The sequence below is a fragment of the Drosophila gunungcola genome, unplaced genomic scaffold, assembly GCF_025200985.1.
Source record: "Drosophila gunungcola strain Sukarami unplaced genomic scaffold, Dgunungcola_SK_2 000088F, whole genome shotgun sequence".
NCBI lineage: Eukaryota > Metazoa > Arthropoda > Insecta > Diptera > Drosophilidae > Drosophila > Drosophila gunungcola.
In genome coordinates this window covers 191,100-217,644 of record NW_026453250.1, presented here as the reverse complement: position 1 = coordinate 217,644, position 26,545 = coordinate 191,100, and the positions used below count along the sequence as shown (strand labels likewise).

Genomic DNA, 26,545 nt, shown 5'->3' with positions numbered 1-26,545 from the left:
TTGCGACAATGTGGCTGCACTTACACGTGTCATCGCAGCATCATTCGCTGTCCATCCATGCATCCATCCTGCCATCCAGTTACGCACTTGCTTTCTGCCTGCTTTTCACCCTCGGAAATGTTTTCCCAACCCTCCCAAGGGATTCCGGGGACTTCGCAGGACCTTCGGACAAACCACAGTGGTACATTGTTGCCATTGACTTTATGGGCAGGGGCAATGATGTTCCGAGGGCAAAACACACTCCCTTCGAACAAAAACACACACTCTGTTGTTTGTTCACTGGGGAAGTTATTGGGGAATTACTTCCCGAGACCGGCGTTTATCAATTGTTTGCAGCGGGAATGAGTAGTAATTGATTGTTATGCGTACTCATTTCTAATTATTTTTTGCTAAAGACAAATTTAACAACTAATTTGGCTTATTAAAATATTATATATTTAATTAAATTAAAGATCATCTGACTATGATCATCTTGTTCCATGGTTTTAATTTATATCTTTCTATTATTAACTATTTTTAATTAAACACCAAATTTCATTGTTTTTAAATAAAAATTTGCTTACGGTAAATTTAAGCCATATAAAATTATTTAAAAAGTGTCTGCTTATTTCAAGTAAGTCTCGAACTGTTTTCTATGAAAAATATTTCGCAAATTAAAGATCACAATTAAAAATCAACTTTTATTTTAAATTCTCTTATTTTATTAATGATATTTTTATAAAATTTTTTTGTAACACCTTGATTTAACCCATTAACCATCATATTATAACGTTTCTAAAACCTTTAATAGGCCATTGTTTCGATTGGAAGCATTTGGAAGCCACCCACTTGCTGTTCGCGTTTCCGTTGCATTTTCCTGGAAAACTCAAGTATGGAAAATAAAATCCACTCATCGCGAGCCCGAGCCCAAAAAAAAAATAAAATAAAAAACACCCAGCATAGGCATACGATGTCAGGGTTGACATGAGCTCGAAGGTAACACAATACTCCAGGCAGCAACTACTTAAAATGCAATTATATGCATTATTATTCGGCTGCTGGGCGAGTATTTTTATACACGAATACGCAGAATGTGCCGATGGTTGGGGGACTAGAAGAACCAGTGGAGAAAAATGGAAGACGACGAGTATTTAAATGCCCACCTCAGCTACTAATTATTACCAGGAAAACCCTTGAAATTGACGTTTCATTTTGTGCGGCGGGGCACGTCAACACCCCAAGGGGCGAACAGGGGTTAAGGGGGCTCTACGATCCAGCACTCCTCCAGACAGCCTGTTTTCACTCAAGAAGGCCAGAAAAAACGGAACGATCGTCGTGATTATGCACATCGAACTGCAGGGAACAGATTAAGGCACTCCAGAAATTATGAAAAAATAATATTTTTCTTGGAACTGATACCATTTTAAACGAATTGGTACTCGGCGCAGAGTCAACAAAATGAAGAAGTTTCACGATCATGAGAAAAGGCGAGAATCCCTCGTAAAGACTGGAGAACGAAGAATCCAGCGAAATGGGAGCTGAGGTAGGTAGTCAGAGCTGTTTAGTTGGCTTTTTACCATATTTAGCTTGATTTCCATATTTGCTGAGCTATTGAAAGCTACATAGTTCTGTAGTCGCTTAAAAAGGTCTTTTTTGACTATTTGTACGATTTTTAAAGGCAAAAAAAGGAGAATTTGTTGCTCTTATGGTAAGTACAAATTATTTTGAGTGCATTCGGAACTTTTAAAAGTTTGTTTAGTAGTTTTAAATCTGTAGTAACTAGGGCGGCACTGAAACCCATATCTTTAATTATATGGAAATTGGCTATATTATTTGATAGCTTACTAGAATTAATCTCAGATAATTTCAGATATTTCTGAAACCTGATTTGGCTATTTTCAAGGCTCTTTGGTCAGCACTGGCGGGTAACTCGATCGCCTGCGACGCAGACGCTGTTGCGTCAAGTGGCAGCATCGACCAGTCGACCTGTCTGCCACAGGTCTGGTTTTTTGTCGGTTTCCCAGGTTCTGCCAATCGGAGGAGGACTGTGGCTACTCCAATGACTCCACAATCCACGATTCGGGCCCAATTCGCGTCCATTCCATTCGGCGGCCCCTCTCTATCGAGACATTGTTCACTTGGACGCGTCGACACTCCAGTAAATTAGTTTCGTAGAACTTCCAAGACGGCCCACAATGAGCACAATTGTTGCAGCGCACTGAGAGAAACATCACTATTTCTCGCAAGAGTAATTTACAAATTACTCTTCAATTATTTTTTCTTATTCCATTTTATATATTTTAACAAGCGTACTTCCTTATGTAAGTTTTAAACATTATTACAGAGATTACAAAAACGTACATAAAAGACTAGTTAAATAATCAATAACCTATCTTGACTTCTTTTGAAGATAATTAAACTATATTCACATTAACTTCACAGCTTATTTAGGTGAAAGTAAAATTTAACCTTCCACTGACGTAGTACTTGTTTGGTTCACAAGTTACTTAACCTTTTCTCTGAGTGCTTCCTTAAAGACTGGCAATCGATTGCTTATGTAGGATAAGAAAGTATTTCAAATGCGTGAATAGTGAACGATTAAGCGTTAAGCGCGGATCTCATAGCAATTGTAGTTTGATCTTGAGTAAAAAGCGAAACCTCCAGCTGCCATCCGTGAACCTCTGTATATGTCCCTATAGGGCGGTTAAAACCCCATCAAGGGCTTTCAAAGTCAACTCAAAAAGCGAATGAATAATTCCGCCTCGAAATTGTGCGGGGTTGAAAATTTATTCACACAGAAACGTATAATTACCCAGACACAAAACACAGCAGAATCAGCAATGCACACACAGACACACACACATTCAGGCACACATTAACACAAGGGCAAACACTCACGCTTACTCACACACACACACTCACACAGGCGAAAATTGGCAGCACAAAAAGTTCACTTCAAGTTCTTCTCTTTTTGCTCCAAGCGAAAAGTTAAGGAAAAGTTTGGGGGCGAAGACGAAAAAAGCGGGGAAAGGCGGGACTGGAAAATGTGGGCGGTGGAATACGGGTGGGCGTGGCAGTCGGTACTGCTGCTGCTGCTGCTACTGGCATGGAAAATTAACAATTTTTCAATTAAAATCAATACGGAGTGTGTACTTGTAGTCGTAGTTTCCTTTTTTTAGCCGAGCAGGGACAGGGTTGAGGTGGGCACTGTGGGGTTAAGGGGTTGGGAGGGGCGCAAAGTGGGTGTGGCTGTGCTGTCAGGGTAATCTGCATATGTGTCTGTGTGTGCACATTTCATGAAAATAGCTTAAGTGCCTAAAAATATGCAACGCATTTGACGATCCAACTTTGGTTACGTGTATGTGTGTATGTGGGTGTGTGGAAGAGTATCTTTGTGTGGGTGGGCGTTTATGTGGGTGTGTGTGCTTCTGTTTGTTTATATATGCGTTACGTGTGTTGTTAGTTTTTCGGGCGCCGCTGCTTTCATCCCGAAAAAGCAAATTTCTAAAGCTTTTTTGGTTCAAATAGTCCTGTTATTTTCAATGACACTGTCTGCATGGGTATGAGTGTGTGTGTGTGTGTGTGTGTGTGTGAGTGTATTTCACTGAAAATAAGTAATACCTAGAAATATGTATATGTATAAGCGTATAAAAACACTAGTAATATTTTGAGAAACTGTTATAATGTTATTTAGAGAAAAAGCCTTCAATTTCGAAATATAATGATTTTTGGTTGTTTTATGTGGACTTTATAAAAGGTAAATGATAATAAAAAGGAAAACTAAAACATTGAAAAGGCATTCATATTACTTGTACCTAATATTTTTCAGTGCATATTTGCTAGTATTGGTGTGGTCGTGGCTCCTCTCATCGTTCTTGTACTTGTGCATCGTTTTGCGGTGGTTTCGGTCTTTCCAAGTATTTTGTGGCCGTCTAACTGTTGAGTCCTTGCCCCTTACACACACACACACACACACACACACTCCCTTACACACTTGGGATGGGATGAAGGAAAGAGAGGGATAGAGACAGGGACAGACAAGGATAGACTCCATTTGTGGGCACCGCAAACAACGTTAAATGCAAATTTACGCTCCTGCCACTCCCACTAACTGATGTACAACTAACGTAGCGCCCACTTTTCGAAGCCATGGATTTTCCACACCCCTTCTGACCTCTTCTATCCCCCCGCCCAGGGATTTCACACCCATTTCGCCCCACCAACCCACAGCTGTGCACACAAAATGGCCGTACTTTGGCGCCATTGCTTCACTTCAGTTGTCCTTCGCTCCTGGCTCCTTGTTGTTTTTGTTGACTATTGCCGTTATTGCCAAGCTGGAGAGAGACGGAAAACCGTAGCTCTAGTGGCCAGAATTGAAGTGTTAGTAGTAATGCTACTAATTGGACTCGCTTTTAGCATCGCTTCATGGCCCCCGAGCCATCTCGATCCCGAGAACCCAATCCCAATCCCAAGCCCAATCCCAAAGCAAAAGCTCCTTCGAAGTGCTCTACATATATATACAGTCCTGCACCAATACATGTATGCAATGTGGGTGTGGGTGTGGGTGTCCTTCTCCAAAGTCTATAATTGGAAAATTTTACACACTCGAAATTCAATTTGGACTGCAGAATGCCTGTTGAAATGTGAGTGGATGTGCGAGTGATTACCCGGGGCATCAGTGGGTTAATTGCGTGCCTGCGATATGTTTTAATTAGCAGCGATCACAGAAATATACAAGCTTAGGAGATTAATATGGTTAAAAATTAACAAAATGTAGTATTGCCCAACAATCTTATACAAAAAGTAATCTGTTGAATGGAAATCAGTAGCCGTTTTGCAAAAATTTCTGCTATATCTTCTTATAAATTCGTTTTGAGTGAATGAGGTCACTTAATAACAATGGTTTTGGGTCACCCTAACCCATGATCCCCACAAAAAAAAACTTTGCACTATTTAAACTATTTGAATACAACCATTTCACATCAAAATCTGAATACGGCATTTTACTATACATCACAAAAATGTCAAAAAATCCACTTAAAATTAGAGACCAACATATTATGACAAATTTTTTGAGTTTTGAGAATAGTAATTAATTTAATATTGCTTTCACAAAGTCTTAACCAAAATATTTTAACACAGTTTATTTGGTTTGTAATGCGCAAATGTTATAAATAAAATTTTATATGAAAGGCTTCATCAGATTTTTGGTTTAATGGAAAGCCAAACCGCCGATTCCTTTCTGAGTGTAAATGGAAATGTGCGTATATTTAAGTGGCCTGGATCCTTAAAGAGCCTGCCATTAGCATTCCAGTAAAAAAAAACCAATTTCGAACCCATCCGTTCGACGACCCAGAACTTATAGCGAGTGAGTGGTTAAAACAGGGCATATTCGCCAAGAAATTGCGCCATAATTATACTTTTTTCAGTGCTAATTAAACACGCACACACACACTCACACACACACACAGACAGGCGTTTTTGGGTTTGCCTTTTAAGGGTGGCAATTTGGCTCAACTGAAGTTCACTCGATGGAAGCGCACACACAGATACTCCCTCGCACACACACACACACACCACAGGGTATATTCCGTCCCGTTCACTCCCGCGATTCAGGGACTTAGAACAATAACGGCCATTAAAATGCTTAATTATAAATTCGCAAACGTTGCTGAAATTTTCTACGTTTTTTCCCCAACCTCTCTATTCCTCTCTTTCCCCCACTCGCCAGCCATCTCCCTCACACCCTATTGCCTTCTCACTTGCCCAGCGTGAAGCGGACGTTAAATGATTTCCGGATTTTGCGTTGTTCCCAATGCAGTGCACACTTTTACCTATGCATATATCACATTGTTCTTTAAAGTCCTATTTTAAATTTTTAAAGATAGGATACGATGCCTTTAAATAATAATACTAACGTAAAATAATATAACAAATCAAATACTAAATGTATTTAAAAGGGACTTCGAATACTGAACGGCTGTCCAATTTTTATTGCTAATTAAGAGTCTTTTCGATATCCCCATTTGGTGACGGTGTCATAAATGCATTGAAACAGACCAACTAAACCCTGTATAGAAAAAGCGCACAACTCGAAGGAGTTGCACTTGAGATTCTGCTGCTGATTGCGGGTTGAAAGCGGTTTAACAAGATGACGCTGCACACACAAATTGAAGAGGTGTGAAAAATCAGAACGGAGACATCCAAACAAGCAGATGAGAAACCAAAGACAAAGACAAAGACAAAGGAAATGCAAAAATTTCTTGGCCGAGTTTTTGTTTTGCCAACAGCAAACACCTACTTTCGGCGGATGTAATTAGTTTGTTAATTCATTAGGGGAATAATGAAGACTAAGGAACGCGGAATATGTGAGTATGTATGGAATGGAAGACAATGCCCAAATATCGGATTACCTGAAGGGCTGATGCTGATGCTGACTCACCTGTATGCGATCCTCGGGCAGCTCCGTCTTTAGCGACAGCATCTCCCGAGCGTAAACGTCGGGATAATGGGCTTCCTTGAAGGCCTCCTCCAGTTTCTCCAGTTGGTAGCTTGTGAATATGGTGCGGCTGTGCCGTCGCTTCTTTTTCTTCTTTTTGCCATTCGGACCCACTCCAAAGCCATTTAGACCGTCCATGCCGAAGTCCTTGGGCGCCAGGGAACCTGAAAAGATGCGGGTTAATAATACAAATTATTGTTAAAAGTGATTTATACTATCTTAATTAATATTAAACTAGTATATAATGTTACTTAAAAGTATGACTCTTCTCTCAGTATGTGTATTTTTACAAATGATCATATAACATGAATATCAATTTTATTTATATAAGTCACCAGTATTGTTTTGTAAAAGATCGTCATAAATTAACAGCATTTTATTTTATTTTTAGTTCTTAAAGTAATCATTTATACCGTGACAACTCATTTTAATCTACGTAGTGCGTACCCATGTCTGGATTTAGAATGCCTCGCCGCCTTTATACTATACATATTCATGTCAAATTATTTGACGAGAATCCCACGACCCGGTGCCGGAAAACACATGGCGCTGAAGCGCGACTTGAAGTGGTTTTAGTGGTTTGTTATTTTAATATTTAATAATTGTATCTAGTTTCCCACTTGTCTGTCGTTAACTCCTTGTAGTTTTTTGTTTTTTTGTGGTTGTCACATACATCATCTCTTGTTCCAAGGAAATCCCCACTTGAGAGGGCCGCGGAAAAGCGGGGAAAAGTGAAAGCGTCGAAGGAGGATGGCACTGAACGAGGATGGGGATTGGGATCGAAGGAAGGAGCTGACAGGCGTTGACAGGCGCGATTTTAGTTGTCGATGAGTGGCAGTCGAGTTTTTGCACCGAGAAACACATTTCAAACAATTTTTTGGATTTTAAATAAAAACATTCAGTTGCAGAGTAGTAAGTTATATATAGTTATAACCAACTACATCATATAACAAAAAAAAAAAATGTGTTACTTTAATTATATTATAACCTTTTTGAAATATTTTTTCTCGGTGTGCACACAAAGTTGAGCGGCCTAGAGATGAGTTGAGCATGCTGATGAGTCTGGGTATTGGAGATGAGTCGAAGTTTTAGTATCGAAGCCACTTGGCGGATTGAGAAACCGAGGACTTCGAGGGCTACCAAGCAGCCGTGTTTTGGCCAAATCGAACTTGTGGCCTGAAGCACCCGGAAAACATAAATGCATAGTTCGGTGATCGAGTGGTCTGGACCACTTCGCAGTTGGGAAAGTATGGAAAAGTATGAAAAACAAAATACACACTGGTAGAGGCACATTCGTGCAGTCAGAACGAGGCAGAAAACAAACATTTTGCATTGAAATTCGATATGAAAAATGAAGTAGAAACGGGCCGTTGCGGCTGACGAGTTGATCGAGTGAAGCCTCATCCCCATTAACCATTCCCACTAAATCTGCGTGAAAAATATCTCCGGAGCTGCCAGTGAAAAATCGTGTAATGAAGGCCGAAAATTGCATCTTGAATTACCAGGCAAAAATGCAATTCACTAGAGGAATTCAATGTATGTACAAGGAAATTTAATTGTTCTGGTTATTCGGTATTTCTCGAAGAAAGAAATTATTTCGAGGGCTCTCTCAATTATGGGGTGTACATTTCACGGTCATTATTCAATTAGGCCACGGCACCTGCTCTCATCTGCATTTACTTTTGAAAAGTGATTTTTTGGCAATCTATCTTTGCTCAATTTATTTTCCATTATTTAGCACAACAGGTAATTGGTTTTGAGCTGCTTCAATAATAATAATAAAAACGTTGGATGCAAATACATTTCTTTTATCAAGAAAATTGAATAGATATTTTTAGTCTGCCGTTTTGACACAAAAAATGTTCTCCAAATTGATCAGCATAATTGCCATTTGTGCTAATTTTTTTATCTAATAAACAGTTTAAATTTATCTACTTGAAAGTCTCCAAATCAAAATTAACAATTATGATAAGCCGAAACAAAAGTCGGAAATTAGTCAATTCGGGAACGCAAAAAAGTAGGCAACGTTGACATTCTTTCTCGCTTTTAATGAGCTCATACACACACTCAATGGAAACTCCGCCAGCATTCCAACATGCACACTAACACACGCACACACATGCATCACAACATATTAGCAATTAAAATTTTCTTAGTTAATTACTTTAAGCAGACGACGACGAAGGATGAAGGACGAAAGGATGTCGGTGACGTCAGCTGGGGAAAATGCCAGAGCAAAAAATGTCGCCAGCCAAATGAAAGCCGACAACATTCTTCCATCTCTCTCGCTCCCGCTAGTCGCCTCTCTGTCGCTCTCACTAGCTTTTCGCACAAAGAAAGTCGCCCCTTCTCTTTCCTTTGCCCGGCAAGTGAATTTTATGAAATTTATGCGCATTTCACTAGAAAATTTAATTAGGAAATCTAATTTGCTCAAAAGCGCATAAAAAATGTTGTCGCTTCTAAAGTGTGAAAGTGTGTGTGGGTGGGGGGTTCTGAATTTTCACATTCTCACCAACACCATCACCATCGCCGTCCTCACTTCCCTTTCCGTTTCATTCCACGGTGTTCCTCTGACTTGTTCATTTTGTAAGCTGCACCATTTTTGCTACCCAGCCAAAGTAACAGGGAGAAAAATTTGGTTATTTTGGTTAAAACATCAAAAATATCAAAGACTCCAATACAATAGCAATTTTACACAATTGCAAGAGGGTATTAAAAATTACTATGGATTTAACTAAACTTTGAAATAAAATTATGGGTTGTTGCATACTTATCAGCACCTTCACAAGTGATTTCAAACCTCTAATCTTGAGACTTTCCCAAAAATGTTTGCTGTGTGGATTTTCCTCTACCCCCGCTGTTACTGCCTTTTCCGCCCAATTTTCGCCCCTCGCCCCACTTTCCCAACCCATGTTTCCCCCATTTTCTCGCCATGCATCAAGTAACCAACAAAATGACTAATTCCTCGTCTATGTGTTGCTGTGCAAGTGCGTGTGCTGGTGTGTGTGTGTGTCGCATAAACAGTTGCATGGCAAAATACGCTAATAAAGTGGCTGAGTTGTTGGCAACGCGACAGCGACGCAGCCGCGCAGTCGACGTCGGCAGAGGCAGCGGCAGAGGCTTCGTTGAAGGGGCATTCGCAATTCGCAATTTGCATTAGCACGAAAGTGGCTGCGTTTTTGTGCATGTGTGTGGGTGTTGGTGTGGGTGTGTTAGTATGTGGGTTTTTGGTTGTGGATGTATGGTTGTGTGGGTGTCCTCTGAACTGCTATTCGGATTTTCCCTCATTTTTCGTACGCTTTTTTCGTACTAATTAGAAATGAAATTGAATTATTTGCTTGAGGAATCAAACAGAACCCACAAACGCAAAAAATCAGAAAAGGGGCTATGGCGAGTGGAGCAGTAAATGCTCCAATTAACAGCTTTGATAACTCGGTTTTTGATGCCAAAAGGTTAATTCCAATTGCTAGACGAAAAGTTACTTGATGATGGGGCTAAATATTTGTTAGGGAAACGATTAGGTAGGTATATGCTTATACATATGTAGTTCAAGTCAATAATTTATTAGTAGATCCAATAAATTAAGTATGCAACAACCAAATTTATTATTTTCCAATAAATATTAAAGTAAATTCATTTTATCATTTCATGATGTTATAAATTTAAAATCTGCTTTGTTAAGTACTTATAGTATTGGTACATTCTTTTAAATTGTTATAGCTTTAGCCACATTTAGTCAAAAATTTTATGAATATTAAACTGCCAAAAAAATTGCAGTTGTGTATTATAAAGCAATTATGTGTCAAATTATACCTACAATATGTCTTTGCTGTCTCTTTCTCCAAATATATCCCTGTCTTTGTTTCTAAATCTATCTATATTTCTTTCGCTATCATCCCATCCGTATTATTTCCTGCATTTCGTTAACGATGCAAGATTTCACCCAAAAGCAACAAAAAAAAAAACACACATACACTTTCCCACGTGCTGGCGAAAAAGTGAAAGAGCAAAGTTTTCGTGAAAAAATTGTGCCACTCCTGTTGTTGTTTTTTCTATTTTTCCTTATTGCTGTTGTTTTTGTAGTTGTTGCTGTTGCTGCTGCTGGGGAAAAACGCTTTGCACTTAAAGTTCGTTGAGTTCACTTGGGTCGGTGAAGCGGAAAGAAAAGGTGTCTGAAAGTGGGCCCAAAGGGTTAACGGGGGCGGGGCGACAAAGGGTTAAGAGTCTGTGCTGAGCAATTGGCTATTTTGCAATTAAACGTAATTCTATTCATTACCAAAGTATTTATTTTCACTGTTTTGGGAAGTTTATTAAATCAAAACAAAACAAATTTGTTTTTGGTGTATTGGTTGTAATTAATTAACAAAATGTATTTCAATTATGCTAAATATTACACCTTACATCTTAGTCAGAACTGATCATCACTCAATTATTTGTATTATTATTGTAGCATTATTATAAGCTGCTTGCAAACAAAATCCTAGCCATTTGTGAAGCCGCATTCGACAACACTGTGGAAAAAGCGGGCAATCATGTTTACTAACTTTGACACAAAACTGGCTAAAACGCTGCCACCCAAAAGTGCTTGGGGACGGTGGGCGTGGCGGTGCGCTAGTGGGTTGATTTTCCCGCTGGTGACGAAACAATGGGGCGGAGAAGAAGAAGAAGCAGTCACACGACAAGCAAGGAATCTAATTAACAATTTTCCATTGAGTGCGCAAATTACGAGGAACAGGAACAGAAAGCAAGGGATCCGGCAATCCGTCCGAAAGAGATAGCAAGAGGTTAGTAGAAAGGGACGGCAGGAGGGTCGGAGAAAGAGAATTGTAGAGAGAGACGTAGGAGGCAGACAGCAGCAATTAGACGGGGACGAATGCCGGACAATGTCAAAGCGAATTTTCCGCATAAATTCCAGACAAAGTCGATTGAGGGACGCATCCTTAAATCTGCATCAAAAATAGTTAAACAAATATACCAAAAAATACAATTTTTTATAAGATAATTTTTAGATTTTATAGACTCCTTTCAGTTACATTTTTTTTAACTTCTATAAAAGTGGTCAGGTTAATTTTTTTACTCGAATTTAACAACCTACCTCTTATATTATTTATGATGTTCCTAAGCTGATATCTTCATTGATTCTGTGACCAATTTATTTTGTTCTAAAGTTGTTGCTTAACCCCTTGCCACCCCTACCGATGTGTGTAAACCCATCTTTCGCGTTTTATCACCCTGACATATTCACGTATTCAGTCAACTGGTGCGACGTGAATTGCGATTGGTTTCGCTTCACACATGTGTGAGGTTTTTTTTTTTTTACACATCTTCTTTTATTTTGTTTGTCTTGCGTGTTTCAATTAAGCCGAACAATTTCTGGGGGGGAGGGCTTTTCTTTCGACATGGCCAGCAAATAAAACTTAGACACGCTCGTGAAAAAAGGATTGTGGGGGTAACACAATGCCACGAAGGGGGAAAAAATGCCAATTAAAATCTTAGCCATGACAAGTGCAACACGATGGTGCAACACAGCCCCACTCCCCACTTTCCACTTTCCACTGCCACTGCCCCGACTTTCCTACCATTTTTCAAGGCAAATTGCCCTACTTGTCAGTCTCTCTCGGCTTCTTCGCCTTTTCCTTGGCTTTTGTGTAATCTTGTCTTGCAATCTGCTTGCAGCAAATGGCTCAAAAGTGGCTGCCCCCTTTTCACCGGATTTTCCCCGCCTTTCCCGTCGACTTTTCCTCTGGAAGAATGCAGGCGTCGAGTGGAAGACTTAAGCAGGGCACTTCGCCCATAAAAACAGAATGGAAAGAATGCGCGGCCAAGTGGACAAGTTCGTGTTGCCTGGCCCAGTCAGAGATTAGAGTTTAGAAGAGCCCACTACACGGCAGCAACATTGTCGGGAGCAATATGAAGGGCAGCAGCATCACCAGCATCATCAGCAGCTACATCAACAGCAGCAACAACTGCGACAAAAGGGCAATTAAGTAGGCCCAAGTTCTCGGAAAAAAAGTCAAGAGCTTATAAGGAGTGCCTAGATAAGACAATCAAATAGACCACATGTTTAAGCTTCACCTGCTCAAAAAAAACATTAAAAGCTTGCAGCCAAAACTATCCAACAACTAAAATTATATATTGATGTATGTAAATGGTATATGATTACGATTATAAGTAAATAATTTTGCGTGTTTTTTTAAATTAATTAACTCAAAACGTTGCGTTATAGAAATATTATAGCTAACCATTACCTGGAGTTAAGAATGCAAATAAACTTTGATTTATGTATTTATTTACATTAGTAACCTGTTAACATATACAAATCGAATATATTTTTGATCAGGCATTTGATATAATCATTGGAGAGAAACAGGCATTTAATTAAATTTAACCTCTATAATTTTGTAATTTCGATTTCTAATAAATGTATGAAGCTTATAGTTCGTTTGAAAAGTTTAATTATTTCGTTATTTTAGGTAGTTTAAGCTGTAACTAACCAATTAGTTTGTGCTAATGTTTGGAGTTTTATTTTTCATTTTATTGGCACACTCATAACCCCTTCTCTAAACTGTTCCCTACACCGTCCTGAACCCCTTCTCCCCTTTTCCCCTCCTCCCCTCCCCTTGCCCCATCTGGCATCCTTCGAACCAGTTTCCAGATCCGTTCTTATTAGACAAGTTTATGTGTGCGCTCCGCATTTCTTTCGCCTTTGTTTTGGGATTGCCCCTGTATTTGTGTGTGTTTCTCTGTCGAAAGGGTTAAGGCAGAAAGAGACGGCACGATGGGGTGTGAAAGAGGGGGCAAACAGGACATGTGAGGACGTGAGGAGAGATGAATGCGCGTGCAAATTGCGTATAAAAGCGTATGTTGAAAATATTTATTGCCCGTTACGAATGCAACAAAATGAAAATGGAAATTTCATTATTTGACTTTTGTCTCTCGCATGTGTGTGTATAGTACACTGTGCATACGTATGTATATGTATTCCTTTTTGTTTTTTCGTTAGCTAAATTGTTTATTTTATTAGCAATTTGGAGAATTTATGTGTGCGCGACATGTGAAATTTACGCTTCACCCTTTACCCTTCACCCTTCGGCCTTTGCTTTTTTCTTTGCCCTTGGCCACGCCCCCGCCGCAGGATCTGCAGGAGGCGGGAATCCAGGACTCGAAATGAAGCGCTGGAATGCCCATTAATTAGGCCAGGGCGCGGAGGTGGCGCCCTCTGTTGGTCGAAGAATATTCAGCTTTTTAGGCTTTTGTTTTAAAGGATTGCAAAAGGGATTGCAGTCTGAGGTGTCCAGGATTTATGGTCTACCTTTAGGCTTCCTTTTAATTTGACTACACCTTCGAGTTGCAGTTGAGTGAGTGAGTACTTACCGGGCAAACAACTTCCAGTTCCTGCGGCAAAGCTTTTCAGCTGCGGGAATCCTGAAAAAGGGAGAGAATAATAAATGAAATAGGATAACTTATAAGGAAATGGGATATTATCTTAATCTTAGCTTTCAGCGCCCATTCCCCCACGTATTAAATTTAGTGTTATAAACCAGTCCTTAGTTGTTAAACTAAAAATAAATTATATTAATAATTTTGAATTAACTCAATTATAATTAAGAAATAAACCTAAATTGCAAAACTACTTACATTTAAACATGTTTCTTTAATCGATCGGCAATAATGCACATATTTAGTAACTCACATTGCTGGGCCTTCAAAGCGACTATACACTGTACTTTTTGCATTTATTAGCCAGACAAGGGGGACTCCGAATTTATAGCCCTCAACCCAACGAATTGAGAAGGCGAATGGTTGCATACACATGGCAGATACTCATGTTTGCAATAATACCCAGCCAAAAATTAAATTAAATAAAACGAAAAACAAGAATCATATATTACGAGATTAAATATATTTTGTTGATAAAAGTTCCAAAGACAATTTGTCAATGATTGATGATCTGATGATTTTGATACACAAAATTATTAATAACATTTTAATATTTTTTTAGTTTAAATGGATATCCATTTTATATTAGGTTTTTATTTAATTAAATTTAATTTTGTTACCTTTTCGAATAAACTAAAGTATTTACAATTAATATTCATGTGCGACTAATTAAATAATACTTTTGATGAGTGGATTACTTCCACTTTTCTCTCTGTATTTGCCGACACTCAGAAATGCAAATCGGCGACCTCGTTGTCGAAATCGAGACAAGCTCTCCTTGCAGTCTTAACCCCTACCTCGCCCCGTTAACCCTTCAGTGCCCCAGTGCCGCTTGTTCCCTGGCTCAGCGAGTGACATATCAAAGCAAAATCAAATTTGACAGACAACCGCGCTAATTTTTGGTCGATGTTTCATTGTTTCAAGGCGTTCATCTCGTTCGAGTACGCTTTAGTTTGCCTCTCGGATTTGGCTTTGTTTCGGGGCTCTAAAGGGGATTCGGAATCGAGAATCGGGATTGCGATGGGGAACTTGGAACTGCAAATGGAACTGAAACTGGGACGCAAACTGGCATTTCCCTCAATTGTTTCTCGGTGACGCATTTCGAGAACACAATGGGACCTCGACATATGCCAACAATAATAACGATGATGATGATGTTGATGATGATGATGATGATGATTATGACGACAATCAAACCGCATTTATTAGCTCTCTACCAGGAATTCCGTTTGCTGATGAAATTTGATATTGCAATATAGTGCGCGAAGCTGCTCTAAAGAATGGTTGAAACAACAACAAAAAAAAATGAAGGAAAAACTGCAAGTGACGAAGTATTTATAAACTGATTAACGCTCGACAATAGCTGATATGGGTCGCTTAGCGGAAGGGAACTGGCAACGGCGAACTTGGGGTATATATAGGAAAAATACGGGAAAAATACCGGGGATATCGGGGAATGGCGGGGGTCAGGGGGTCAGGGGGTCAAAGGCGGACCGCACAAGGCGATCGTGGAGCGTGTGGGTCGTGAGCATCCGGCGCAATCCGCTGCCAACCGCCGGAGGTCATGCAAAGTAGCCGTTTCGGTGTCCAACTTTGAGCTTTTATGCCAGACGAGGCGACTCTGGCGTCGTGAGTGAAAATCAAGTGAATTCATTTAAAACTCATACACTTGCACTCGAAATCGACCTCTTAAAAGAAATACGGGTTGAATAAGAAATTTTCTCAGGCCAAGAACCAATTGTGAAATTTCAACCATAAATTAATAAAGCTACAATTGAAAAGCTGGTTTTAGAGGATTTTACTGCCAAGCCGTAGTTTTAAGAAAGACACACCTTATTAAAATTTCTTGAAAATCTCTCCGAAATACAAACCAACATTTAAACGCAGAATTTTAGAACTCTAAGCCATAATATTTTATGATTCAAAAGGTATGTCTATTCAAAAGCCGACTTCTGTGGAAAAAGTTATGAGTTTAGAAGTGCTGTTTCTGATCTAAATTTATTAGCCACAAACTTTTAAACACTTGCTATTTTGAAATAGTAAGTCAGTCAGACAAGGTTTTAACTAAAATAGTAAAGATATTGGAAAGGGCTATTAACCCAATTACTTGGACCAAATAAGCCAACTACAATCATCATTTAGCTGGCATCCAGCGTAAATTCAGTCGTTCGACCAGGTGAATCACATCGTGTCCACAATTGAAACAATTTCCAGCCGAAAAAGTGCTGAGTAGCCACTCCAAATAGCCAGATAGATGGCCATGCCATGAATAATTAGCAGTCGTAGTTGTTGATTGTTGGTGTTGATGTTGTCGTTGTCGTTGTCGTTGTCGTTGCTCTTGGTGTTGCTATTGCTGCTGTTGCCGATGTTGCTGCTGCTGTTGGACAGTGAAAGCAACCAAATTCCAAATTCAATTCCAAATCCGTACCGAAATCCCACTTTCGAGCCGCTGAAGAAGCAAACTCAAGTGCCAAATCGTGTTTATTTGCGTTATAAAATTAGCGCAGTGCAGGGGCGTTCTCCGGCAAAGAAGGGGGGCTTAGGTTCCACAAGCCCCCCCACAAAACGGCGCCCCTGGAAATCGCTGGGTGTGCAGTCAATGTGAGTTAAGCTTTTGGGGCACGAATTGCCCGGCTCTGATTGCCATGTGACGGGGCACAAAATCCAGCTTATGAATACATGAATACGAATGCGCGAATACGCCAAGCAACTAGCTTACAGTGAAGCCACCAAAATAGATTTGAAGAAATATAAGCAATGTATATTTTGTATTTTTAGAAATTGAATGTTTTTTTCCACGAAAATAGATTGAAATGCACCCCATCTATGTTAATTTATTTTATAAAAGATTGAGCTATGCAAGCTATACTGTATGTGAATATGTATATATGCCACCAAAGTTTTCGTTTTTATTATTTTTGTAATATGTGATTATCGTGAATGCATTGCGTTGCGTTCCGTTTGGGAAAATTTGAAATTATTGCGGCTAATTCTGCTTCACGCGAAGTGATGTGAATCAACTGGCACCCACACCCATACAAACTCTCACCCCCTCACACACACACACACACACACACACACACACACAAACACACACTGGCACGGACAAATTAACCCTTGAGTGGCACTCGGCACTTCGTTCGTCAAGTTGCTTTAATTGACTTTTAAATTCGCAAAAAATCAAAGCGAAAAAGTGTGACAAAGTGCCAAAAAAAAACAATAAAAAAATAAAATGAAAAAAAATATATGAGAGGTGGGCGGTAAAGTGCAGCAACAACAACTGAAACAATAACTGCACTCGTGAATCGCTGACGCCGAACATTTTCACACCTCAGACAATACAAAAATGTTGGATGAGGGGTACTAAGGGGTTAAGAAGGGGTGGGCAGCCAGGGGCTATGCAGCGGGGGGAGGGGGCCGAAAATGTGGGCGGGGTGGGGCACACTCGACCGGTCGTCCGCTCACTCAAAAAACCGAAGGGCGTTTGTCGACACTTTTTCCCCAGTTCGAAACGAAATTTCCTGCATTTCTTCCACATTTTTCACCCGTTTATTTTTCTAATTTGCGTCAACGCAAAATCAAAGCAAAGTCAAAAGACGACCGCACACATTGTCCGAAGACCGAAAACTACAATTAAGAATATTTTTATCAGCCAAGGAGACAGAAGAACACTTAAATGTATGCTTGTATGTATATATGTATATACTGGGGCAGGCTATTAGCAAAGTGGCTCAAATATCAAAGGGCGGGATATTTGGATATATCGATGGAGAGATGGTTAGAGTTTTGGGGCGACTGATAGGCAGCAATTAGCAGTTCTGGAGTCATTGGTTGCAACACTTCCCGTCGATGCCAGAAAACAAACACATCCTGCCTATTATGCTTGGTCTTGGTCCTAATTTCAAAGTTTACAATATCAATTGCATTACTCTTGATTACAATAATTTTATTGATTCAAGTTTTGCAATAAATGCTATTGTTACGGCCAAATAAATTATTAACGAATTGTGTAAACTTAATATAATATATTTATATATGTATGTATAACTAGAGCAATCGAAACAGGTAATTTAAAACTTCTATGTTAAGAATTTAAAATACAAAAACCTATTTACCTTTTTTTTTATTTTACTTTTTAAACAGCCCCAAACCAAAGTACTTATCCAATTTATTTACTTACTTATTTTCAGTATAGAACATTGGCGTCCCGACGCGAAAAATGTAGAAAATCCTAAATGGTTAATTTCGAGCCTCAAGTAATTTGCCGAAATATTTGCAATAACAAGTCCCCACGACAAGTGCACAAATACCAGTGCAATCGGGGGTGTGCGGGGTGTGTGTTTGCGGGTGTTTGTTTGTCGGTGTGCAAACACATCAAAACGACTGTCACAACAAAGCGACGCGAGGAGCCAAAGTGAAAATTGTCAATTAAATATGTGTGGGGAGGGAGAAAAACGAAGAAAAATCGTTTTCGCTTGTTCTTCCCCCCAGCTTTTCCCTGCTTTGTTGTTGGGCAACCAATTTTCCGATTTGGTTTTCCTTTCTCGTAAAAGATCAAAGGCACTTAATGGAAGGCGCCAAATAGTCAGCTCTGGACAGGAAATCCGCACGAAATCCGACCGAACTTGATGCGATTTTTAAATTGACGAACTGGCCACGCAAATGGGTATAAAATCAACAAGAGAAATCCGAAATATGTGTACGAGTACGACATCAAGAGCAGAACGAGTCGACAATATGCAAAATTAAATACGATGACGCGAATGAAAAGCAGAAAGCAACAGTACCAGTACCATAACAGAACTAAGCACTAAGAATCGCAAGGGAAAATCGAAAGCTCGACGGTGACATACCCTAATGTTATTTGATTAGTTGCATAGCTCTTTAAATAAATTCTAAAATAATATTTAACACTTCTCACTCGCTTATATTTAAAACACTCGGAATAAAAGAACTGCAGTTTTCTTTAATAATACAATTCTGATAAATTTAGGGAGCTTATGACAATCAAAAGAAAGCAATCAAGAAACCAATACGCCCCATCACAATTTAGTACCAGCCACGCCGTTATTTCTCACATTTCTTAGACACAAATTACGACGAAACTATGGAAATATGCGATAAACGAAAACAAGAATTATAATTAAAATAAAGCAGAAACGCCAAGTGGATGGAGTAGCAGCGGAAAATAAACTGTGCTAAGAGACTTGCTAAACAAAATAAAACCGAGAAAAGGGTCCGGAAGTGGCGGGGTAAGCAAATTCCGCATCGAAAAATCAAATTCGATGAATAAAAGTTGAGTGCTGAGTGAAATTGGCACAGTGAATCAGTGCGGAGCAATGGAAGTCGAGGATCGGAGATGACGATGATATTTTAACGCTAATTAAAATAATAATAACAGCTGCCACTTGAATCTGCAAGATTATCGGAGAGCCTCTCTTGTTTCACTCGAAAAAATAGCCTAGAAATCAATTTCAATAAAATATATTAAAATCGTATAATATTAGCAAGAAGTACATATGTTGGAAACAATTTTGCGTTATGAAGCAAGTAACTAATGTAATCTGAAAATTTACCATACAAATTAATGCTGAAGGGGGTTTTGGATGTGTACAATGTAGTTTTTTTTCAAGTGTAGCACTCCCTATTATTTCATGCCTTTCTGTTTATCTCCATTCGCTCTCATCGCTTCGACTTTGGATGATATTGCCACTTGCAAATAAGCTTTAATTCGAGAGACAGTTGGCAGTGTGTTTGTGTATTTTTCTCGCAGTGTGTGTGTGTGCCTTAAGCTGATCGCCAAACAAAAGCGCATTACAGTGACACCAGGTCACTAAAAATATATTGAAACTAGTTTAAACCAATTTTCTTTAGTAGCTACTCAGTTTTAGTTCGATAAATAAATGTTTTACTAAACTAAGAACACTTTAGATGAGCAAAATAAATATGTAGAGTTTTTTGGGGGATTATTTCCTAAAAATTAAAATGTTTAATCAATTTCAGAGCTGTTTTGGCCTTTGGCGATAAGCATTTGCTTAGAATTAAGCCAAAAACGGTGTGTGAGACCAAAGTGCACCACTTTGCACACACACACTCTGCAATTAGCAGCTCAACTTGAGTGGTGGGTGGATGGCGCGGGGTGGTGCTTTCGAGTGGGTTGGCTTGGTGGGGTAGTTGGGGTGGTGTAGTGGGGCCAAAGCTGATTTGCCTGGACGATGGCTCGTTGATTAATTCCTTTTTAATGCCAACTAAGCGGCACTCCAGACCCCGATTTGCCCCACTGTAAGCGTGTGTGTGCGAATTGACTGCACATACATACATACATACATAAGTTCGTGCGATTGTGTTGGCTTGTCTGGCAGGTGACAAAACCAGTTGCGATTGCTAATTGCGTTTAAACTTTGATTGTCATTGTAAATGTGCACGGCGAAAAACCATTCTTTGTTGATTCAGGTTTCAAAAAATATACATATAATAAAAAAAGGTACGTTTTAAAATATCAATAGGGGAATTTTGAAATCTTTTAATATTTGACAACGAGCTAATGGTTTTTTGAACTACAATTATACTTTTCTCTTTGTTTACTTGAAATTATTAATAATATTTAAAATATTTTATACTTTATAGATTGAGGCTAAAAATTATACATATAGTCAAATAATAATAATATAATTTATTATACTTAACTTATAAAAAAAAAAACCCAATAAGCCAAATAAATAAACTTAGCAATAAATACGACTTTTTTCTTTGTATTTTAAATTATACATTGTTAAGAATATTTATGAATACAAATCTTAAAGTGGATATTGTGTGTTTCAAATTGTTTTTAAGAAGCTGCAGCAATTAAGCTAGATGCCTAGAATTCGTACATTTATTTGTAGCCTGGACACACAGAAATAGAAAAGTAATGAATATGGTGTGAAATAAAAAATTAAGGAAAATAAATCTAGATAGGTTTGATATAATTTACACAGATAAATAAGTTTTAACAAAAGTAAATTTTAGCTAGAAATATCATATCTTTCGGTGTGTCGGTTGGGTTCAGTGGTTCGTTGGTTCGTTGGTGGGGACAGTGGCTTACCCTGCGCATGCAGCAGTGGGTGGTGCGGATGGTGCGGATGGTGATGCTGCATTGGCGGCGGCGGCGGTGGCCCCCCAGCGGCACCGTGCGGGTGGTGCGGGTGGTGATGCTGATGCTGATGATGATGGTGCACCGCCGCGGCCAGTTGGTGGGGCATAAAGGCCGCGGCCACCGCCGCATGGGCATTGAAGTAGGCCATTCGCGATGCAGCCGCCATGGTCATTTGGTGGTGCTCCCGGTAATGGTGGTGCTGCTGCTGCTGCTGCTGTTGCTGGTGGTGCTGCTGTGGCTCCAAACTGGATGTTAAATTGCCCTCAGTCGCTGTTGCTGCTGCCCCACTGCCGAACGATGTTGCTGCTGTACTAAGTATTGGTGTTGCTGTTGCTGCTGTTGTTGCTAGATTGCCTGCTGCCATCGTGGAATTTGTTGTTGTCTTTGGCGGTGTTGGCGTTCGGCGCTCTTTCGCCAACGTTGCACCGGCAACAGTTGTCGTTGTTGTCGTCAAATCGGTTGGCGTTTCAGTGGCCGCTGCCACCGCCAAGCCCAGCAGCTCTTGTATGGCAAAAGGCGAACGCTGCGGCATTTTAAATAGCTAATATTTAAATCTACGACTAGATCTGGCTGCTGTCAACAAAAGACCATGGTGGTAACCAAAAAAAATTGGCATGCACGCGATATCTTTTGAATCTAATGCCTAGAATTGCCTGTTGTCAACAAGAAAACATGCTACTGCTCAAACAAAAAAATCAAACTTTGCAATGTTGCTGCCGTGCACGCGATATGCAATCTGCGATATTGCGACTGGCACGCGTCGCAGAAAAACACACAACAAATTCGCAATAATTTCCACGTTAAACTGTTGCCTGCGTTAATGTGCACCAGGAGTTTTGTCGTCGAAGTTGCTGTCGTTGCTGTCGTGCTCTTGCTGCCGTGGTGTTGCTGCCGTGATGTTGCTGCTGGTGCTGGTGGTTGGCTTTCGACTTGGCTTTGCATTCCGCTTTGGATTTGGCCAAGCAGGAGGCATTCAGCTAGCAAACGGTAAACGGCCAGCGGAGCTTTGCTCTTCCGAGGACCTCAAATCATGGCAAACGCAGCAGCAACATCTGCAGCGGCAACAGCAGCAACAGCAACAGCAGCCGCAGCAGCAGCGACGCTGGCAGCGACGACGACGTTGACAGCGCTGCCCGACAACGGTAAATACTCAGGGGCGGTCTCTGTCGCACGCTAGCCGCACTCCTCGCTCCCCAGCGAGTGCGAACGAAGCGGCAACATGCGGGACTTCCCCTCGGCAACATGGCGCATGTGCAACATCCATTCTGCGTGGGAGCGAGGAGAGCAGCACTAGCCTTCCAACCAGGCGCTAGCCGTGCTCTTCTTACTCACACGAAACCTTCCAGTTTTCCCTTATACTTCCAGTTTTGGACTGCCATTGAGTGTATTGGTAAGCCCCATGTCGTGGTATTAGTGCCACATTGCCAGAGTGTGCGGCACCCATTTTGTGTGAGTGAGAGACAGCCAGAGAGCAAGAGAGAGAGAGGGCGACCGCAGAAGGGGTAGCCAAAATCGTTGACAAAAAGATATCCCAAGACCCGAACTCCAACTCGGATCTCGAACTCCTCTCCGCGTTCAATGAAGGACGCCAATTTATGGACCAAAAAACGAGGAACATTTCGGTTGGCAGTGGTAAAAACTACTCACTTGTCGGGCTGAATTGTCGCCTGCCCAACCATGCCGAGCAACAAAAAAAAGCAGTCTAATTAAAATTTTCGCCAAAAACTTGTACTATTAAAATGCGTAAATTAGCATTTACACGAGGCCTTGCGTGTTTGTGTGTGAGTGTGCTTGTGTGTGTGTGTGTGGGAGAGTCCTTGCTGCGCAGTTCTGCAGGATTGCGAGAGATTTTCGGGCCAGTATGTGGGTTATTGTTCCCAGGGAACTCGGCCTCCCATGGGGCAATTGTGCTGAAATTCGGTACTCGGGCAGTCAAGCCCTTCAGTTGGCTTTACCAAATAGTTGGCATGATTCCGGGGGCAAATAGAGCTTGTGCAAGACTATTAAGTAAGTAGCAGGCCGATTTACTTATAAAATATTTTGCAATCAATTAAATAAGATTATCCCGATCACTGTTAGAAATTCATTACATTGCAGACATTTTGACTAAGTAAAATATCGTTACGAAAGCTGAGATTTATAAAATAATTTTCATAAAAATAATTCTTTGACTTAAAAGTATAGTTTAAAATTATAATTTAATTTTTATTAATCCCAAAATTATCTGACAAATTTCTAAAATTCGAGGAACTGCACCCAAAAAAAATTGTAGTATAAAATATTTTTACATGAATTTTCAATGACCATTGGATATGAGGAACGTCTCATTTAGATGAGTATTAAATTAGTCCCACGAAACTACCAAAATAAAACTTATGTGCCTTAAATTAGAAATGGAACTAAAAAGTATAGGAGCTGAATTATTTAGTACTTCATTAGTACTTATACTTTAATACTGTCTGTAGTATAATAAGGGGCCAAGACAGGAGTTGTTATACCCAAGAAAGGAGAAGAAAAATTGGAAAGTCCAGATCGGTGGCTTCAAAAGATCGCCAATAAGCGTGCAACGGGTCTTTCGGGGCTTTTCTCACGCCCCCACAGTGGGCTCCCCCTTTGAGAACCCACGCGGCAATTAGACAATGGAAATGCCTACGCTCACACGGCGAAAAATCGATGCGGATCAAAAACGGAACGCTGTGGCATGGATCGTACCCATCGGGCCACGCAGTCTGGCATTAAAATTAATGAAAGAGATGGCATACCGCCACAAGAAAGAGAGGGCGACAAGCTGAAGAAAAAGAAAGAAAGGCGAGCAGTGAACAGTGCGTACTAGAAGAATTTCGCGGGGTAATTCGATATTTTATAGAGCAGGTTGTCCCAGGATGATTCATTCAGGTTCTAAAGCAAATTCTCGTTTATTTACTGGAATTTGATTGTTAATTAACTTGCAATTACAATCGCCGGGATCCTGTCAAAATAAATATTGAATTTCTCCGATGATTATGGGTAATCCGATAGCGGAGATATAGTTTTTTTCTCTGCGAGGAGAGCTAGTTTCCACCTGGCAGCCATTGGCTACAGTTCAATGTTGGCGATTTCTTATTTTTTATTGGGTCCTCTGGCGTGTCCTTCGAGTTCCCAGAAGCTCGGACCTTTGTGCTTTTGTTTTGCAAATATTTTGACGTGCCAACGAAGGACTGACAACCCGACTACCTGGTGTAGTCTGGGGATATATATTTATATATATACACATATATATAAATAAATTTATTATATATATATTCGAATATTTGGATACCGGGTGCTCCGTTCCGTCTCGAGTTGCTCTTCACATTTCTGGTAGTTGACGTGGCCCGCCAAATGATTCAATTATGCTTTCAAGTGCGAAAGTTGACCAAAATCGACTGTCAATTATGTGTCGAGATTTATTTACTTAACTATTATTGTCTTGGCACACACACAATACACAATATACAATCGGAATTGGACAAACTTAATTATGAACAATTAAAGTTCAGTTACTTTTTGTGTAGGCTTCCCCAGCGAGTTTCTCGATTATTTTTGGATTGATGGCCAACTGACAGGCGCTATAAGTCTTGCCAAAAAGTCTAACAAAAAAAGGTGGACAATAAAAACAGTAAAAATAATAATAAATCAAATGGAATAAATAACAACAAGCATATTGTTGTGTAATTAAGTTGTTAAGTGTGAACAAATCTCGGTAAATCTTCGCGGGGAAACGGGGGTGTTTTGAAGGGGCTTTAGACAATATTATTGTCACACGATTGTTGCCATGTGATTAGTTGAAACCTTAATTGCACCACAATGGCATAATAACAACGATAATGGCCCGAAAAGCAGACAAAAATTTTGAAGTGAAGCTTTTAGTTCGTCGCTTTGTCGAGGTTTCAATACTCTTTAAAAACTGTGCGAATGTATAATTGTTTATCTTGAAATAATTTTCAATTTACTAAGGAGTTCGAACTTGCCTAGCATATTAAAACCCTTAAAAAAAACACTTAAAGATTTACTTTTTATGATTGCTTGCATTTTTATTAATAGACTCACTTAATAAAAATGTACAAAGATTTTTTAAGTAAGTATCTAAGTCTGACTAGAATTTGGAAATTAATGTTTGTGAAATTAATTTTTAAACACAGTTAACTTCCCCTTTCAAATAGTCAATAAATGTAAATACCTCCAAATAATTTATAGGGCATACTAAATTGCATTTACCGTACAAGTGGTACCATTTGGTATTAGCCGTGAATTATAATCGTCATTATCATATTACTATTATTTATTATTGTTATTGTGGCTGCTATTTTTGTGGCTCTGTCCATTGTTGTCTGTGCTGCTGATTTCGAGTTTAGTTTTCAATTATTTAATTGTTTATTTCGCTTGGGTAACGTGAGAAAATTAATTTCTGCCTTTGGGAAAAGACGAAACTGTCGGCCGCTGCTCACAGATGGCGCCACTGTTACGTTTATGGCTAATTTTGCACAAAGCCAATCATCCTTGTGTTGCGGTTGGTTTGTGTCCCCGCTAAATAGGTCCTCGGGCTGCAAAGTTAATTAGTAAAAGTTTTCGCGAATTAATTAACATAGGATCGACAAAAGTATCAGCTTTTCTTAATACCAAATTGTTGCTTTTATTACATATTTTCTCCTGCTTATTAATCCGTTTAATTACATAGCTTTGCGTTTAAAATAAATTTTAGCTTATTACTGCATTTATTTTAAAATCATGGCAATCATGGCAATTTTAGATGGAAATATGTGTATACTATCCTACACTAGTTTTTTTTTTCAAAACTTTAGTAGCTATTTTATTGATTTGTTATTGCGTCGCCATTCGAATTTCTTATAAACAAATCCACTTACGGCTTTGCGGATTATCTGCACTAATTTCCACGCAGCAAAAAAGAAACAGCCGAGGAGCTGAAGTTGAAAATACTCGATCATCATTTGTGTGAGCGACGGAAAAAATGATTTATCATTTAAGAACACTCGAAAGTGAGGATGTTCGCTGACAGGGGTTGGGCTATATGCTCCGCTCTTCGACTGAGTTGGGCGGGTTTTAGTTCTATATGCCATATTTACATGGAGAAAAATGCTAAATCTTTTTGAATTCAATTTCTTTTCTTACCTTTCATTTCACAGGGCAACACAAAATTTGGTTTCTGGAAGCACCATCAAAACTAGTTCTAGTTCGCGCTTGGATAGTATAGCGAATTACAGATTTGTATTAAAATATTATTAATAATGGGTATATTAATTTCACACGGCCTTTTTTGAAAGTAGTGTATATTAAACTGCGGAACCAAAATGTAAAATAAAATTACCGTATGGTACTAGCATTGAATACATTTAATATTGTATTTTCCGACCTTTTAATGGCTATGAGACTTTTAATACATATTTCAAAAAGTGTATTTTGCATTCTGTATTAACACTTTCAAACAATATTTCTGCAGATGTGAAAAAAAAATT

At 39.4% G+C, this 26,545-nt stretch overlaps 1 protein-coding gene across 6 annotated transcripts in view; it reads right to left on the bottom strand.

Moving 5' to 3' along the window:
• Positions 1-22,080, bottom strand: part of LOC128264993 (homeotic protein proboscipedia) — a 37,738-nt gene extending 15,658 nt beyond the window's left edge. For 2 of the 6 annotated variants that reach the window (XM_053000743.1, XM_053000744.1), the window contains exons 1-3: positions 21,003-22,080; positions 13,853-13,903; positions 6,422-6,642 (exon numbers count right to left, since the gene is read on the bottom strand). In XM_053000743.1, the coding sequence (XP_052856703.1) occupies positions 6,422-6,642; positions 13,853-13,903; positions 21,003-21,585 (855 nt within the window). In that variant the 5' untranslated portion in view covers positions 21,586-22,080. Of the gene's footprint in view, positions 1-6,421; positions 6,643-13,852; positions 13,904-14,116; positions 14,175-18,098; positions 18,916-18,948; positions 19,298-21,002 lie in introns of those variants that run through there. The other 4 variants (XM_053000745.1, XM_053000748.1, XM_053000746.1 and 1 more) reach the window with 4 other exon arrangements.
• Positions 22,081-26,545: the final 4,465 nt, after the last annotated feature.